This window comes from Ostrinia furnacalis, unplaced genomic scaffold (genome assembly GCF_004193835.3).
Source record: "Ostrinia furnacalis isolate ACB-3 unplaced genomic scaffold, ASM419383v2 OfSCF7680, whole genome shotgun sequence".
Lineage (NCBI taxonomy): Eukaryota > Metazoa > Arthropoda > Insecta > Lepidoptera > Crambidae > Ostrinia > Ostrinia furnacalis.
This window is the reverse complement of record NW_021137919.1, coordinates 852,005-869,550: the sequence shown is the minus strand read 5'-3', so window position 1 is coordinate 869,550 and position 17,546 is coordinate 852,005. Positions and strand designations below refer to the sequence as shown.

General features: G+C 38.3%; 1 protein-coding gene across 1 annotated transcript; it reads right to left on the bottom strand.

The window, feature by feature from the left end:
• Positions 1-242: 242 nt before the first annotated feature.
• On the bottom strand, positions 243-16,381 carry LOC114365906 (fez family zinc finger protein erm). The gene is made up of 2 exons (XM_028322616.1): positions 16,208-16,381; positions 243-1,630 (listed from the first exon to the last, which is right to left on the bottom strand). The coding sequence occupies exon 2, from the start codon at positions 1,609-1,611 to the stop codon at positions 493-495; it is 1,119 nt and encodes a 372-aa protein (XP_028178417.1). The 5' UTR covers positions 1,612-1,630; positions 16,208-16,381; the 3' UTR covers positions 243-492.
• Positions 16,382-17,546: the final 1,165 nt, after the last annotated feature.

Sequence of the window (17,546 nt, the reverse complement as noted above, 5' to 3'; positions counted from 1 at the left end):
AAATCTTAAAATATACTATCTATTGACATGATTTAAACCCTTACACCCCAGTCAATCTATCGGCAAATCACTATTATTCAATTACATCATAAACATTTACTTATTTGGAGATCATTTTAACATACCAATAGCAGAATAATACAGGCAAGATAAGTACAAGCAAAATGACATCCATATAACACAATTATTTTTGTATCCCATAGCTGGTCAAGCTTTAATTCTATTCATTAGATAATCTTCGCAATAACAATTGGGTATACTGTTGTTTATATTCTAAAATTAGTATAATGACCAAATTTACCTAACTCAATCGTATACGTAATCGCATCAAAATGCGGACGGCTCATATCAACATCCAACGGCAAATTCACTACTTAACATGACGTATTTACAAAGTCATTAGCTATAAGTTACCACGAGTATCTTTCAACTGTCAAATCCTTCAGCAATTCACTCATTTGAGTCTCCAAAGTTATTGAAGTATCCGTTGGGTCACAACAGTTTGGAGAAGAAGGTGTTGGGAGCGGTCATCCTCGCGGGGTCTAGGATCCTGGGGTACGCAGCCCCAAGGAACGGCCTGAAAGCTGCTCTGCTGGCCTCCTCTGAGGGACTGGTGGTCGCCTCTTGAGTAGATTCGTCTTGCGTGTCCAAAGAGGAATCATTGTTAGACCCTCCAGCTCCTAAATGGAGTTTTCTTGTATGCTTCTTTAAATCGAAGTTCCTACAAAAACCTTTAGCACAGATGCTGCATGTAAACGGCTTCCTTTCATTATGGGTGTGCATGTGGAACGTCAGATTGTAAATCTGGTGGAATGCTTTATTACAAATGTTGCACTTGTAAGCTTTTTCCCCGCTGTGGGTGAGCCGGTGGTTCTTGTAATTGCCCTTCTGGTGGAATCCTTTCCCGCAGAACTCGCAGACAAAGGGCTTGTAACCTGCGTGGATCCTCGCGTGGGTGTTCAAAGTGGAAGACCGATTGAAGGCTTTACCGCAAGTCAGGCATTTATGTGGTTTCTCAGATGTGTGTATAATTTTATGCCGGCACAAAGTCGAGGCTTGTCTGAAGCCCTTCCCGCAGATCTTGCACACGAAGGGTCTGGCTCCCGTGTGGACCGGCATGTGCCTCGTCAAGTTGTAATGCGCATTGAATACTTTCCCACAATCTCCGCAAGCGAAGCTCTTGTTCTTAGCAGGTGATGTGGTTGGACCGGTCGTTGACGAGACAGCGTGATCAGCGGCAGGAGCCCTAGGGCTCGGCGGCCGCTGCACTGGCGACGTCGGTGGCGGGGGCCGGGGCAAGTGGAGCTGGTGGGCATAAGTCAACGATACCAGATCTGGTCCGTAGTATAGTAAGGGATAATGAGAGACGAGCTGCCTTCTCGCAGCTGGGATGTACTGTTTGAATGCAGAATCTAGGAGATGAGCTCCGTAAGACAAGAATCCTGGAGGTGGGGGAGGTTCTGGAGAGACGGACTTCTTCCTGTCGGGTTCCATGAGACGGGCGATGGAGAAGTTGAGGACCGGGGCGGTGGGGGTGTCGGGGGACTTGGCCCGCTCGGGGGAGGACTCGCGGGGGCCATCGGGCCGCGTGGCTGACTGGAACGGCTGCATGATGACTCTCTTTTCACATCTGAAATGAAGAGAAGGTAGTTAGGAATATGGTCTATGTTCTTCTGATTAATTTCGTTGCGGGTTCAATGACAGTTTACTTTCCCCCGGGACAAACTTGACCTTCACTGGTTGGGTTGGCTGTCAAGCTGAAGTAGATGCTGGCTACACAAGACTTGCAGAGGTGGGTACGAGAGGTGGGAATAGTCCCGTAATATGGCCATGATTTCAACAAAAATTCTTTTGTGATATTTTATTGTGAACTTTAGGATCTTCAATTTTCAATTTTTTAAATGATTAATTTTCGGTATCGTGGTGCACTATTTTTATTTACAGCAGAATATTTATTGAAAATGACTGACACCTCAATACGTATAGGCGTTTCCCAACTTACCGAGCGTCTACCCGCAATATCTCGCGCATTGTGAGTCTCCACAAAGCGATTGCGTGTTTTAAGTAAATTGGTGCGTGGTGTTTGTGACGGTAGTCTGACAAACGCCATTGTGGAGGAGCTCCGCATTGTCCGCGGCTCCGCAGGGGTGTATTTAATGATGTCGGCGGGTAGTGTGGGATTATGCGTGTTAATTAAAAGGAGTAGTTTTGCCGCGAGTATTGACTTAAAGCGACCGTTTAGTGAATTGTAGTATTATTCGGTAAAAGTTTAGGTAAGTACACCAAGGACCGATTTGATTTTAGTCTTAGGAGTCTCTGAAACACTAATCATACTGAAAAACTTGAAACGATATGTTAAAATTGTCGGATAACTTGGACCATTTTGGCGATAAATCAAACGGACTTAAACTTTATCATCAACTTGCATACTCACTTAAGTATACTTTTTTTGCAATGCGTTTACTTTCACATGATCCCGCATTCCATTTAGAAAGAAATGCCTGCATTATGTTAAATTAAACAACAAATGAAATTGTTCGCCAACTTCAAGAGCTCTAACAATTAATAAGAACAATACACTCGCAAACAAAAGTTGTACTTATTGTGCGCGCGCACTGTTGGCACAACATCGCGTACACCTGGCGAGGGCCCGGGTTCGATTCCAGTCGGCACTTGTAATAATTTAAAGTTTTGATTCGAATCGGATCAAAGAATGGAAAGTATTTAAACAGGGTATGCTGATTGCCTGTTTTGAAAAGCTTCCATGTAATATTTTTGATAGAGTACCTACTTCGCTAGAGTATTCGTTTATTTCAAACGTTTGCTGTGTATCATAATAATTTCAAAATACTATCATTTCAAGTTTGACTTTTATGAACTGATTTTTATGACCTTTGATCTATCAATTTCATAATTTAGCATCTTAAATTGGTGCAGTATGTTCACCCTCTTAGAATTACTACTAAAAATGCCAAGGTTTTTATTTGCAAATTAATTCCTGTCTCTAAAAAGTGTCACCCGCAATACACAGTCCCATTTTTAATTGGAACAATATTTTCCCTTCAGCAATCACTCGAAGTCAACCCTAAACTACAGAGGCCCACTCGGCATTCAAAAAACAATAGGGTCCAAAACACCCGCCCAATTACAACTATTCGAGGCCACACGAGCATACGGCGGGTTAAAGTAAAACCGGGTGTGTGACTAGTGTTGTAGGGTCGAACGATGAAATGGTGATTGAGAGTGAAAATGGTCGGTGTTCTTTTGAAGCAAGTAATAATTTTGAAACAATACCTATGGATCTAACTAAAACGTAATCAACGAAAAAAACTAAATAGTGTTGTTCAATGTTCATTTAAAAAAAAAAAACCCTCGAAAAATTAAACCTCGAAAACAAATGTCACTTGTCACAGTTTATTTATTAGAGACCTCACAGAATAGCGACATTATGTCGGCGACTGCTTGCGACTTAAGTCGGCGTCGGTCATCTAATTTGAATATAAGTCTATCGTCGGTGATTATCGACGAAGTATCGATGTCGCAAGTAGTCGCCGATGTACTTTCGCTCGTCTGTGAGTTCCTAATTGTGTAAATAGGTCTCATCTGTAGATGCAATGTAATGTAAACTAGCTCGGTTCGTCCCGGACCCCATAGACGAGACTTTTCTCACAAACCGGGACATTCTACAACACTGCTCTGGGGCACATGCTGCGAGTGCATTGTGTCCCGTTAATTGCTGTGAGGAATGTCTGGAGGTAGTGGTTGAGGGAGCAGCGATGACAACCCTCTCGCCCTCTCACGCTTGCGGCGGCGTGTGGGATTTCTGATATATTGACGAGCGATTGATAATCGCCATAGGTATAGGTAGCCATAGGTGTGGCAATGAAGGAACGATTTATGTCAGTCAATATGTAATACACCTGGAGGAAACCTGTTTTTAAAGCTAGATAACCAGTTTATTACAATAATGTGGCTAACACAATTTTTTCTCTAGAATAAAGAAGATCATTAATATAAATCCTAGTTATAAATATTAAAAGGCAAATAAGAACTCTGTAATGAAAACTGAATCACGATCATTCCAAAAACATTTCTAGATAATATTAGCTACGTAACCTACTAATTTTTGTTGCTCTCAAAACCAGCTATCTAATTAAAAATACAATGTAGCTACGAATTGCTACGAAAAACAGTCTCACTACGAAGACGCTAGGAAACTTCAGTACAGACAATAGCTACGGGGGATGATCTCGCTACGAGAGTTGCTACGAAACTCTACGAAAGTTCAGTCTATTTGATATTTAATTAGGTTTTTTAATGCATCATCCTACTCCGCGCTTACTTGTATTGTAATGTTGAATGCTTTAGGGGAATTAATAACGAATTTTTTAGGGTTCCGTAGTCCTGACAAGGAATCCTTATAGTTTCGATATGTCTGTCTGTCTGTCTGTCTGTCCGTGGTTTTGCTTGGAAACTATTGGCACTAGGGAGTTGTCATTTTGTGGAGGTATGTATATTAATCAAGCCGACAAAACAGTAAAATAAAATTTCGAAAAAAATTTTTTTTAGGGTGGCTCCCCTACCTACTTTTAAAATGAGGATACTACTTTTCATGAACTTTCAAGGAAAACTATAACGGTTAAGATACATTAGTTTAAGAGTAATAGTCATTTAACTCATATAATATAAAATTTCTTAAGTAGTAAAAAATCCTTTAATGAAATATTCAATTAATTTACCGTTCATAATTTGTAGCACAGAAAAAGGTTAAATTAAATACTTTGAAATTACTAGAAGAAACTATGACGAATTACACTATTAACACTGTCCATTTTTGAGCTTTAACACTCTCCTACACAATAAAAGATCAAGTTTTTTATCTGATTTACATAGGAAGATTATTAACGTAATGCATTGACGTAAAGAAAAACCCATCAATCTAAAGCATCACGAGCTATCACTCCCATTACCATCTCTCGCCCCTTGAAGTGTCAAAGTGTTATCCCCCCGCCATCTTGGAACAATCGCCTATCGCCTATCTGTCATCTCAATATCGTAATTAGCGCCCATCGCACCGCATCGGATCCGGCTCAGCATTGATACACGAGATTGCGCACAGGACGCTGGACTGGACTACTATTGTACGCCATAGAGTTGTTACATCCTTTTTCGGAATCAAAAATACCTTATTGGTACAAAGTGCAATGTTGGCTCATGTAAGCTTTTACACAAAACTTATTGCCATGCCGCACAATAGTAAAACTTCTAATATTGTGCGGCGGGCATACATTTAGTATGGGTATGGAAGCTAGAAATATTGAATTTTCGGATAGATCCATTTTATTCTGTAACCTATTATTCATACCGTTTGAAAGAGCTCGTGAAGCATTATCAGGATCTGTACCCAGTTTTTCGATATTTTGTATGGTTTGGAAGTAATTGAGTGAAATTACTTATCGTTTCCACCCTGTTTTTTTTTTAAGAAAGCATTCGTTAGACAATAGAAATTATAGTGAAAAAGGGAAGCCGATATGAAGGGAAGAGAGGTAGAAAATTAGAATTAATATGTCAAGAAATGACACTGAATAGTGCGCGAGTAGAACTTTTTTTCTTTATTGGCTATACTGGTCACGGATTCGAAGTGAATAAACACAGAGCAATATCAACAAACCCGGATACCTAGTGGTGTATCCTGTATCATTATAATCCAATACTAATCCCTTCGCTTTTTAATAAAATACCGTTTACTCTAAATCAATCAGGAAGTCTAAACTTTGTGGCGGCTACCCCTATTGTAATCCGTTATCGTTTCCCAGCTAAATTCCACCTTATGCCAATATTCTTAAAGTCTAAAATTGACTGCAGACTAATTTAAAACAATTCACGAGTCCACTCCTCCGTAAGCAACTGGAGCACCATTGAACTTATTTACAAAGGAAATTCAGCGCTGTTATTATAAGAATAAAAATCATTTTCTCATAAGGCGGAATTTCTTTTCTCCTTTCAAAGTTGAATTATTTTGTAGCTTGTTGGGAAGAGATTAAGGTTTATTTTGGGATGTAGAGTGTATGATGGAGTCGAGGATCTCTACATCTGATGGGATTAATGATATTAGACATGTTGGGTTAAGTTATTAGATGCACTTTGCATGTTTAATCTCGTGCATTTTCATACTTGGCTGCCCCTGAGACCGTTGTAATTAATTATGAATCAAAAACTGACATCAGTGTTTGCGAAAAGCATTTTCATTTCATTATGGTCTAACAACTTGCTTAATCTAGCTAATATCAAAAGACTCCATAGAATCTTACGTACCTACATCTTTTATGCATAATAATTGTTTAAATACAAAAATAATGATTTCCCTGTTGATAAAAGTTGTATTTTGCTGGTGCTTAGGTATTCGCGATATAGACATTGTTTTTTAGGTAAAATATGGTCTAAAATATACTTTAATCACTCTTTTTATTGTGTATTTTATTATTTTTTGTGTACAATCATACCTATTCAACCAGAATGACATTTAAAAGACATCATCTCATCTAGACAGTCGACTTAAAATCGTCTCTCAAATCTCAATGGCCAATTTATTCGTCAAAACCATTTAACCATAAAAATCGTACTTTACGTACCAAAAGACACTTATCGAAGGTTTTTTCGTACAGTTTTTCTGCGGTTATCATTCAAAATCATAGGGCGCGAAGTATTCGGCAACCGGCAGTCGAGGCGGCGCGAGCCGGTGACATCTGTCATCCCAAGACCCCATTACAGGACTATTTAAGGGATCAACGATAGGGCTGGCCCATGGGGATGAGGGTAAACATGAGAGTCACAAAAAAGTTTTACAAAATATGATTTCAAAATAAGTGACTTTGATGAGAAGTACATTACTTATTTGTTAGTTAATAATGAACTAGAAGAACTAGAAAACTTTTCAAAATATTATAGTTTTTGCGTCTCGATTCTAGATCGGCGGAAATTAGGCAAAGTTCAAAGAAGAAAAGAAAAGTAGTTTCAGTAAGGCTACGAAATAAGTAATGTGTGTTTATAGTAAAAGTAAATAAATCTTTAAATAAGAAAATATGTAGCTATACTAATATAGTAACACGACCTTTAATTTACCGTGCGACCAATTCTGTTCACTGGTTCTAAATAAGATACACCGATTGTTTAAATTTCCGTCAGATTTTCCCCTTGTTGTTCTTGTTTGATACAGATACAAATACATAGTTATAACGTCAAGTTCACCATTTCTTTTAATACTTAGTGATGTTTGCAAACTAAAGTGTCAACCCTAAGCGCAAATCCGATCATTAGAGCGCGCGACCTGTCATAGACTGCCGTCAACAGGCCTCTCCTGTCCCTCTCCGACGCGCCGCGCCAATCTTCCCTCTCTCTCCCAATCCTATAAACCGCGTGTTGGTTTGACAGGAGTCATTACTACCCCCCACTGTATCTTGAACTTCCCTTAACTAAGCTTGCTGATACACATAAGTTGTAGGAAACGACAGTGAGCGACGTCGAGCTAAAAGAAGTTAAAGCCTGTCTATTTTCAAGCAAATCTATGTATTTTAAAACTAGCGACCCGCCATCCAAGAGGAAGCATCTTACGGATGCCATAAACCTTCCTCTTGGATTTCTCTATCTATTGCTGAAAACTGCATTATAAAATCAGTTACGTAGTCTTAAAGATCTAAGCGAACAGACAGCAGAGAGCAACTTTGTTTTCTATGTAAAGAAAGGACAGTTTCCAAACTCAGCTATGACCTCGCTATCCGCATTTTAGTTGAGTATCCGAAGGGCGGTTTTCCACAAAAACATAGACCAAACATGATTTACAACCAATAGAATAATTTCGTTAGTTAACATGTCATTGTCTCGTCTCCACTTAGCTTCAGTGGAAACAAGCAGAGTTCCACTCCGTTTTAGTGATAATAACCTGCTCGCTATATCGCCTCGTCTCTTTGGTGGAAAGCGCCCCTAAAGCTGTCCTTATTTCAAGGCAGTTGTAGAGGCCAGCTTACGCTGGTTCTCCCAAATAGAAATAATAAGGACCGCATAGGAAATGGCGCGTTCGGCCGCGGCGGTAATTGAAATATTATTGTGGTAGAGATTGTTTATTACGGATTTTCGTCATGGGGTGCGCCGTTTATGAATGACATTTGTAACGCTTAGCGAAATGCACGATAAATATTTACAAGCAGGAAATTGTTCCCTCTTAGTTAAAATGTATTAAGTAGGTACGTCTCATGCATTTATTTTTCGATTTAGTTTTCTGATTTAGCATTTTAATTAAGCGACTTTATAGATGTGGATCATGTTTAACTGTATGTAACGAGGTACTTGTCTTAGAGAATTTATTTTGTCAAGGATCAAAACTCAAGATAACTAAAGACAGAGTGTAGAGCAAGGTGGAGCTCCGCTATTATTGTAAAAAGCTGTTTATAAATAAGTTAGTCCATATTCAAATCCTATTAACAGTACAGTTTAATAATCACATTCTACGATTACATTCTACAGAATACTAGAACATTTCAGTAGAACGGACAACTTTTTATTACGATAATCTTTATCATTAGACTATTTATTTATTTATGAATAGAACGGTGTACCATATACATATTTGAGGAGTTTGTAATTTTTACCAAAATTGAATTGGTATATTTTCCTGTAAATGCACTTATTATGTGCTTACCCATCGATTAAAGCAATTCTAATCAACACATACATACTTACACCCTGTTAATCCCGATAATCGCTTTGAACCTAAATATTGGATGCTTGTAATTCCCGAGCGAGCACACGCAATCTGTCGCGAGTCAACCGCGGGAGTCGAACCCGCGCCAATTACGCGCCGCAAATATTTGCAACCACCGCGCTGGGGGGAGCGCGAGCGCGTGTTTGACTTGCTATGGGCCAGAAATCGGAGGATTTAGATTAAGAAACGGTAAATATTTACAATTATGGTGGGTTGTCGAGGGACAATTCTAATTTGAATTGATGAATATCTTTTGTAAGTACCTAGGTACTTAGCTCGCGTGTGCTTACTTTCATTTTGAAACGCTCCTTATAAAAGGTCGGTAGTTATCTTATTATGGTCGATTTTTATCGTCAGCTAACTTTTATCTGTAAAACTTAAACAATAGGATAGGATTTAGTTTGTCTAATGGGTGGTCGAATATCATTCCAGCACTTCGTAGCTAGCTAAAGCTTTCTAAAAGTTGCGGTTTTATGCTGTGGTATGGAGAGCTTCCAAGATCAACCTCTAGAGTGTAAACAGAGTCCGAGTTTTTTCAATTAAGCTTCCTAAAAAGATATTTAGGAGTTTCATTGTTTACAACTCCAAAGATCAAGCAAGCAAAGTGCTAAAAGGATTGGATTTCTGTCTTTTTCCATCGTGTGTTCAAATTGACGTCCTAATCAATCCTGATATCAGGCTTTAAAGCCGCCTTATTAACGGTTTAGCGAGTACTACCTTCCGAATCAAGAAATAATTTTCAGATGATCATGTTCTAACCAAACTGGGAATCGATACACAACGTGGCTTCACTTTATCATTTTGTATTTTTTTCTCATATAAGATTCTTTCTATCCCAGTTTCCTATCTCTTGAAACCCAGAAGTGTTTCCCAACATAACAGATCTACTTAAGTTCAGTTCATTTCACGAGATATCATTCTTTAAATATGTAGTTACTCAGGGGAGATTTATGTCACAACTTGCTAACAATCCAAGGATTACACCTTATAATCCTCGAGGCAACTCACTCTCCGTCTTCAGCTAAGTCTATCTACGTATTTTCCTTGACAATGACATTAGTTCCGCTCAATAACCAGAGGGCGTGTGTCCCTCCAGTGACGTCCCCTCCGAGGATAATGCGGAGGCAGAGGTGACGACGGCTAATTTCATAACTAATACCTACTAAGTAGTGTCGTAACATGTGTAACAAGCCTTTGTCGATGTAGTGTCAAAAGTGGTGGTGGTTTGATCTGTCTATAGCAGCCTTTGGGTTCGCCTTCGAACATAGGCTTCCTCTTCAACAGTTTGATGAGGAAATAAATTTTCGTCAGGTTGTCATTTTCAAACTTTCGATCTAACGCCGGTTCACACATGTCCCCGTTTTACTGTTCCGTTTTATCCTGTACGTTTTTTGTCGTCGATGGCGTATGTACACTCGCGAGCAAAACTATGGAATCACTTACATAAAGTTGTTTCCACGCGATCTTGTGTACTAACGAATTTGTAAGTAACAAAAAAAGTGGCACCATTTTAAAGATTAAACTTTTACCTTTAAATTGATATCAAATTCATTTAAATCACACCGGTATTTAAAAAGATATCCCGGCTGATGTGAAGAAGTAAGGAAAAAGACATGTATCAACTGTTTTATACGTCGCGAGTTGCGGCCTACTTACCCCCTACAAAAACACGAGTTTTCGGATTTTTGCTTTCACACGTTGATCCATACACATCTCCGCTTTTTTGACACTTTACCTGGGATTCTACACCTTCAGAAGCAGCACAAATCGTTGCACTATTGCAAGAAGGGCTCAGCCAGCGGGCTGTCGCACGTCAGCTCCACATAAGCCAGTCCTGGGTTTCGAAAGTTTTAAGACGCTTTCGGGAGACTGGTGGCTTTATCCCGAGACCAAGTTCTGAACAGCGCCGGTGCATATCGCAGAGGGATGACCGTTTTTTCATGTCAACCTCTCTATGAAATCATCATTTGAGTGGTATCGACGTCCAGCAAGAGCTCAGAAATGTTCGTAGGATAGCTGTTAGCGTGTGGACAGCTCGTCTAAGATATAAGCGAACATTTCTGAGCTCTTGCTAGACGTCGATACCAGTTAAATTACGATTTCATAGAGAGGTTGACATGAAAAAACGGTCATCCTTCTGCGATGTGCACTGGCACTGTTCAGAACTTGGTCTCGGGATAAAGCCACTAGTCTCCTGAAAGCTTCTTAAAACTTTCGAAACCCAGGACTGGCTTATGTGGAGCTGACATGCGACAGCCCGCTGGCTGAGCCCTTCTTGCATAGTGCAAGGATTTGTGCTGCTTCTGAAGGTGTAGAATCCCAGCTAAAGTGTCAAAAGAAGCTGAGATGTGTATGGATCAACGTGTGAAAGCAAAAATCTGAAAACACGTGCTTTTATAGGGGGTAAATGGGCCGCAACTCGCGACGTATCAAACAGTTGATACATGTCTTTTTCCTTACTTCTTCACATCAGCCGCGATATCTTTTTAAATAGAGGTGTGATTTAAATGAATTTGGTATCAATTTAAAGGTAAAAGTTTATTCTTTAAAATGGTGCCACTTTTTTTGTTACTTACAAATTCGTTAGTACACAAGATCGCGTGGAAACAACTTCATGTAAGTGATTCCATAGTTTTGCTCGCGAGTGTAGTTGTATGAGCGACTTCACACATGACACTGTATACAGAATATTGTGTAAAACGGAATGTAACAGTAAAACGGAGACATGTGTGAACCGGCCGTAAGATGGAGAAGTAAAAATTGTGTCGACACTTTTAGCACAAACCATTTTCAGAGCAGTGAAGTGTCAAGTCAATAATGGGTAAGTTGATCTCTAGAATGTTGTATGTTTTCTCTACGGAATAATTTATTTAGGCACCTCTTTTCTTGTGATTTATAGATATTTCATAGGTTCAGGCAGGAATATCTCAAGACAGACAGGAAGAAATTTGCAGTGCATTGTGTTGTGGTACAATATTTAATTTCTAGCAAACATGCTTCGTACGGAGATGTCCTTTGTGATGGATGAGGTAGAGTTCTAGTAATAGTAGTAGGCGTTTTGTTTTCTGTTAGACGTAAGTAGTTTCGCGGTCATAATAGAGTAAACATATACATACATACTTAATAGTCACTTAAGTATTTTCATGTAGAGTAGGTAAGTATTTGTGTGCAAGAATTAAGGATGTTTCAATAATGGTTTAATAGCTCTTTTTATCGATTGTCGACTGCCCCATCCCTCCTGCCCTCTAAGAGGGTGTCGGAGGACAAGAGACACCTGGGGTCAGGTGTTCATTACCCGGGAGGGGATTGTTCGTCGCTCCTTTATGCTTGCTAAATCGCCGCGATTCTCTAGGCATTTGTATTTGTCTGCTTTCTGATAGGTGTTAATAATTTGATTGTCGGGGGCGTTAAAATTTTATAATGTTACACTGAGGGGTCACCCCTTTTCCATTCGGTTCGCTGGTCAGATTTAATTTGATGTTAGTGTGGTTATTTTGCAATGGGATAAACTTGATACAGTTCGTTTTTTGATTGCCTTTTTAGACACTAGCTTTTGCCCGCGACTTCACCCGCGTGAAATTTAGTTTGTCACATAAAATCATAATTTATAGCCTATATCAAGATATACTGTAAAGTTTCATCAAAATTCTTTCAGTAGTTTTTGCGTGCAAGAGTAACAAATATGTTAACATCCAGACATCCAGACATATAATATTCTTATTAGTATTATATTAGTTAGAAGAGCCCAGTAGCTTGCAAAAACACTTCAATTTGGATAAAAAGTATTTTTAACACTTCTTCACATAGAGAGGTTTATTTTTATACCTCATCAAAAATCTACTAAAGTTTATGAGCATTAGAAACGCTTTGCCATTAAAATAACAAATAAAATGCGATATATGCTATTTAAAAACGTATTAGTGCGTAAACTACATCATGATCGTTTCCTGAGAATGGCCGCTGCCTTTGATCATTACAAAACCGGAACATTCTCCGCAAATCTCAGATTATCTCACTTTCTTCGTCACAAGCTTCGCTCGCCGCCCGGCTTTGTCCGGCTTCCGGTAGCCGTGCCCCATAATAGGATGGTAGCCAGGAGCTGTTTGCAAATATATCGCCTTTTCATAAAAGCTCTGCTTGCGGAAGTACTTAGTAGTTAATACTTTTAAGCCGAACGCTTGCGAAAGTGTTAAGATTTTGCGCTGTTAGTGAGATCGGAATTCAATGATCCGTGTTGCAATTATTTGTTATTGGCGTATAATGTTGCTTTTCAATAATAGTGAGTAGTAATTTCGTGCGGAAGTGTTAACAATGTTAATTTGACGGGTGGTAAAAGTGTTTCTCCTATCACAAATAATAAAACGGTTGAAAATTGGTTTTAGACCTAACGAAATGGTAATGCCATATTTTGACTATTAAAGTGTAGAGTTAGGGTGTGTAAATCTGACAACTTTTTCACAGCCATACGGTTCGTCTTGGCAATCTATATAAATAAAAATGAATCGTTGTTCGTTAGTCTGATTAAAACTCGAGAACGGCTGGGTCAATTGAGCTGATTTTGGTTTTAAAATGTTTGTCATAGTTCAGGGTAGGTCTAAACGGTGAGCAAATAAGTAAAAATTGCGATGGCTTAGTATTGCCTTTAAAGCGGAACAGAGTTCGCCGGGTCAGCTAGTATCTATATAAATAAAAATGAATTGATGTTCGTTAGTCTGATTAAAACTCGAGTACGGCTGGGCCAATTGAGCTGATTTTGGTTTTAAAATGTTTGTCGTAGTCCAGGGTAGGTCTAAACGGTGAGCAAATACGCGCGCAATATTGTTTTTCTGTGACAGACAAAATTCCACGCGGGCGAAGCCGCGGGCGGAAAGCTAGTTTTAAATGAAAATGTTTTTGGTGGGATTGCTTTTGTTTTTAAGAATCTCGATTAATTTTAATCGTACGTAATCGTACCGTATTCGAAGTACTCATTAAGACATATTTTTTTATTTATTTAATGCTAATATTGTTATAATAATGTATGACTGTATTCCTACTATTCCCTACGTTTTCTTTGCAGAGTTTTTTTCATATTTAAGATCGTCGATACGGGCTTCAATGAGCACTTTTAACGCTTTTGAATCGAATCGAAATAGGGGGCTTTCTAAAACAATTCAGTCAAGAGTTCATTTATTTATATTTATCCAACATTGCTTAGAAGTCTGTTTTTCGTTGTTTTTCCTCTGTTATTATTTATTTATTTTGTTGTTAGTAAGCTCGTATTTATTTATATTTATAATTTATATAGGTATCCTTATTGAATAAAATAGTTGCGTGGGTCTTATTATGCTTACGATTTTAACTGAAAGAGTTCTAAGTGATGATATTTACAGTTGTAATGCGTTGAAGTCTTTTCTTTGGAAAGACAAAAACTAGGTTTTTCTAATAAAATGTAAAAGTTATATATTTTATTGTGTTATTATGTAGTGGTAGCGGTAGTGGTGCCCTTCCGTGGGCTAATGGTTAAAACGTTAGAATCTCTGAGATCCTAGTTGGAAAGGTACCTAACGACACTTAGGTTTCTTTGTATTATTTAACTAGAAAATCATCGTGACTGTTTGAAGAGCTGTTAAATGCAATTAAAACTCAGGCTGTATTTGAATGAGTCATAATGGACATCAACAACCCACTCCAAAAGTAGAGAAAGGCACTCAATGATAAATTAACGGCAACGATACAAAACTTATGAACAAGTTTACTTTTTTGCTGAAAACAGCTTTTGAAATGTTGAGAGAATGGTTATATGTTTAGATAATTAAAAAACTTTAATAATTGAAGCTTTTCCTAAATTGGTTACTGTTTTTTTATTAGTTTTTTTTTGTACTAATTATGACACATTATTGATTAGTATGTTTTGGTAGGTAATAGAACTAAAAAAACCTTGCTTATACTTAGTTGCAGTGATTGATTTTTTTTATAATAACGTTTAAAATAGTAACGAATTACTCGTAATAAGGTAAGTGCCCCCTACTTCGGTATATTAAGGCACTTACGACTTTAACATTTTATTTAAAAATAACCAAGCATGATATCAGTATGAAAGCTTTTGTATGCTAAACTTTGGTCTTTTGACAGTAAGTTAATACATAAATTATAGTTATATAGTTTGAACTTTTTTTAATATTAATTGTTCTGTGGACCTCTTGTTTGGATCCTGTTTCGTGATAAAATTTTGCTCTGATTCTAAGTTCGTGAACTCATGTCCCCTATTTCGGGATAAGGTTTTATGGATTGAGTTAGGATATTTTAATAATGATTAAGGGTTTAATAAATTTAAAAACGAAAATATACATTTAGAATAAATGAATTGTGTGAAATTGACGATATTACTTACCCGAAATATTTATGAGAAATAATGAGTCTAGCTAGGTACGTACCTACGTATAAAATTTTGATTTGTTAATTCTAACAATATGTGAAATTTTGATTTGTTATTTCTGACGATAAGTATGTGAAAATATTTATACAAGCCATTAGAAATGTGGAAGGGGGGGGGGGGGGGGGGGACCAGGCCTGGCTCACTCCGCGCGGTATATCCGATAATTACCTACAGCGAAGCGCCCCGCCGGCGGGTATTATATCAGTCGAGTGTCAGCGCGCGCCCGTCAGGACGCTGGCGTGCGTTGTAGTATGTACCTAATTCTATGATCGAAATATTATTTAAAAATGGACATAAAGAGAAAGAAATATTGTGCGGCGTTCGGGTGTTTAAATTCGAAAAGAAATCTACCGGATTTATCTTTTTTTTCGCTTCCCAAAGAATGATGATGAAAGGTATGTTGGCCATGTCTTTAATCAATAATTCTTAGGATAGTATAGGATTCTTCTTTTTTTTCTGTAATAGTATGTTTAATTTATTGGTCTTGTGTTAAAATAGGTATCAATGAAGACATTGTAATAAAATAAGTTTTTTTTAATCCTAAGTAGGTATATTTGAAATGTTATTTTTACAAAGGTAAAATAACAGTAATACTTACCTACGTACGTACCTCATTACAAATAAGATTAATTATTTTTTCACTAGACAGCAACCCTAACAGCGTAAGAAAAGTTCAGAGGCACGCGATAGAAAGAGACAAAACTTGTAGGTGAATAAAATTGTAGGTACGTAATGCTGTGCGAGCTGAATTCCACTGTATCGCGTCGTAGCAAGACTTGCATTTATTTAAATCGTCTTGCGGAGTAATCCTTCTGTACCTGTACTATTACTTATTCTGTGGCTTTACTTCCTTAATCATTAAACATGAAGTACCTACCTTCATATAACCTAGGCTAAATCGGTAGGACGGTAATAGATTTAGGTTTTAAAATATTTTTTTATTATTAGGTATAAAATTATAGGTAGAGTCAAGTTTGTACCATAAAAATGAAAAGAGATCTCTCTAAAAAATATCCAAATTCACAACCAACCTGCCAATCACACGCTTCTCCAATCAGCGAAGTTTCTAATCCATCACTGAACTTTTGAAACTTTGTTTATGGTCAAAAACTGAACGTCACTACGGTGTCTTTGGTCACTTCGAAAAGAGCATCCTTCACTCCGCGGTCATTGCACTCGGCGCGAAAAACCGAAAACGGTCTAAGATGGCCGTTCGAAATTCGAAATTGGTGTGACGTCGGAAAGGCTCACAAGTGGCCGGCAAACACCCCCCCGCGCCCCGCGCCTTTCGCAGCCCAAAGGGCGTGCGGCTTCAATAATGCACCAATACGACCGGCGGAGCAGTCTCGCCCCTCCCTCTCTTCGCTTAACACCCAAAATCGCGCTGTCCCTCTCTGCTGTGATGCGCATTTGCACCCAACATCTGCCGGCTCACTCTAGCGTGCACACTGGGCGTGTTGCGGTCTCGTTTCCACTCATTAGGTAGATGTACCGCGTGTATTATGCAGCATGTTTGCGAGGATTTCATGAGGTTTGCGCAGTCGGCCAGAGTAGGGTGGGACAGAGACTGCCAATAAATAGCGTTTTTATGTCATAGATGCATAAAAAACTAGTCTTTAACCATTGCTTGGCTCATTTTTGTCATAAATAGATATATTTTTTCTATAATTTTCCCGTAAACTAACTTACTTTCTTGTAATTTACATAAAGGGTTTCAAGATTGTGATAAGTAGTAGTAGATAGTTGAAGGCCTTGTCCGGATTGCCATAATACTCGTACATAAATGAAGTTCCTCCCACATATAGCGAGTGACGGAGCACTGAGGTTATTATAATGGCCTTCTGTGAGGTGCCTTAATTTCTTACTTTTTCTTAACATTTTCAGACAGAAAACGGTTGATAACTCCACCAAGGTTCATACGTATTAGATCGCACTCACCCTTTTTTTTCTTGTTAGATTGACTTACTTATTCGGTGGATAGATTAAGTATAAAGATACAGTCGAATGGAGAATCTCCTCCTTTTTTGAAGTCTGTTAAAAATAGATCAAAAACTATAAGTAGGTTATGTGTAGGTTTTGTATGTAGGTAATTACTAATTATGTAGTTAATGTTGTGTATGTTAATGTATTGTCTTCACTGTCGCAATGGGATCTCCTGTAANCGAAAAGATATCCAACGAACCCAAACTAAGATGCGATTCCGCCGTTTCGTTTAGAAGTTCCTATGGCCACCTCCAGACTCCATCCAGCTCAATGATACCATAATATTGCAATGTCATCGTACTAACATAAGTATACCAAATTTCAGCTCAATTGGTTGAGGATATACAGGGTGTTTGGCGCATCGTGTGCCAAAATGATTTGGCAGAT

Excerpts from the sequence above, each read along its gene's own strand:
- LOC114365906 (XM_028322616.1), bottom strand. The coding sequence starts at position 1,611 with ATGCAGCCGTTCCAGTCAGCCACGCGGCCCGATGGCCCCCGCGAGTCC.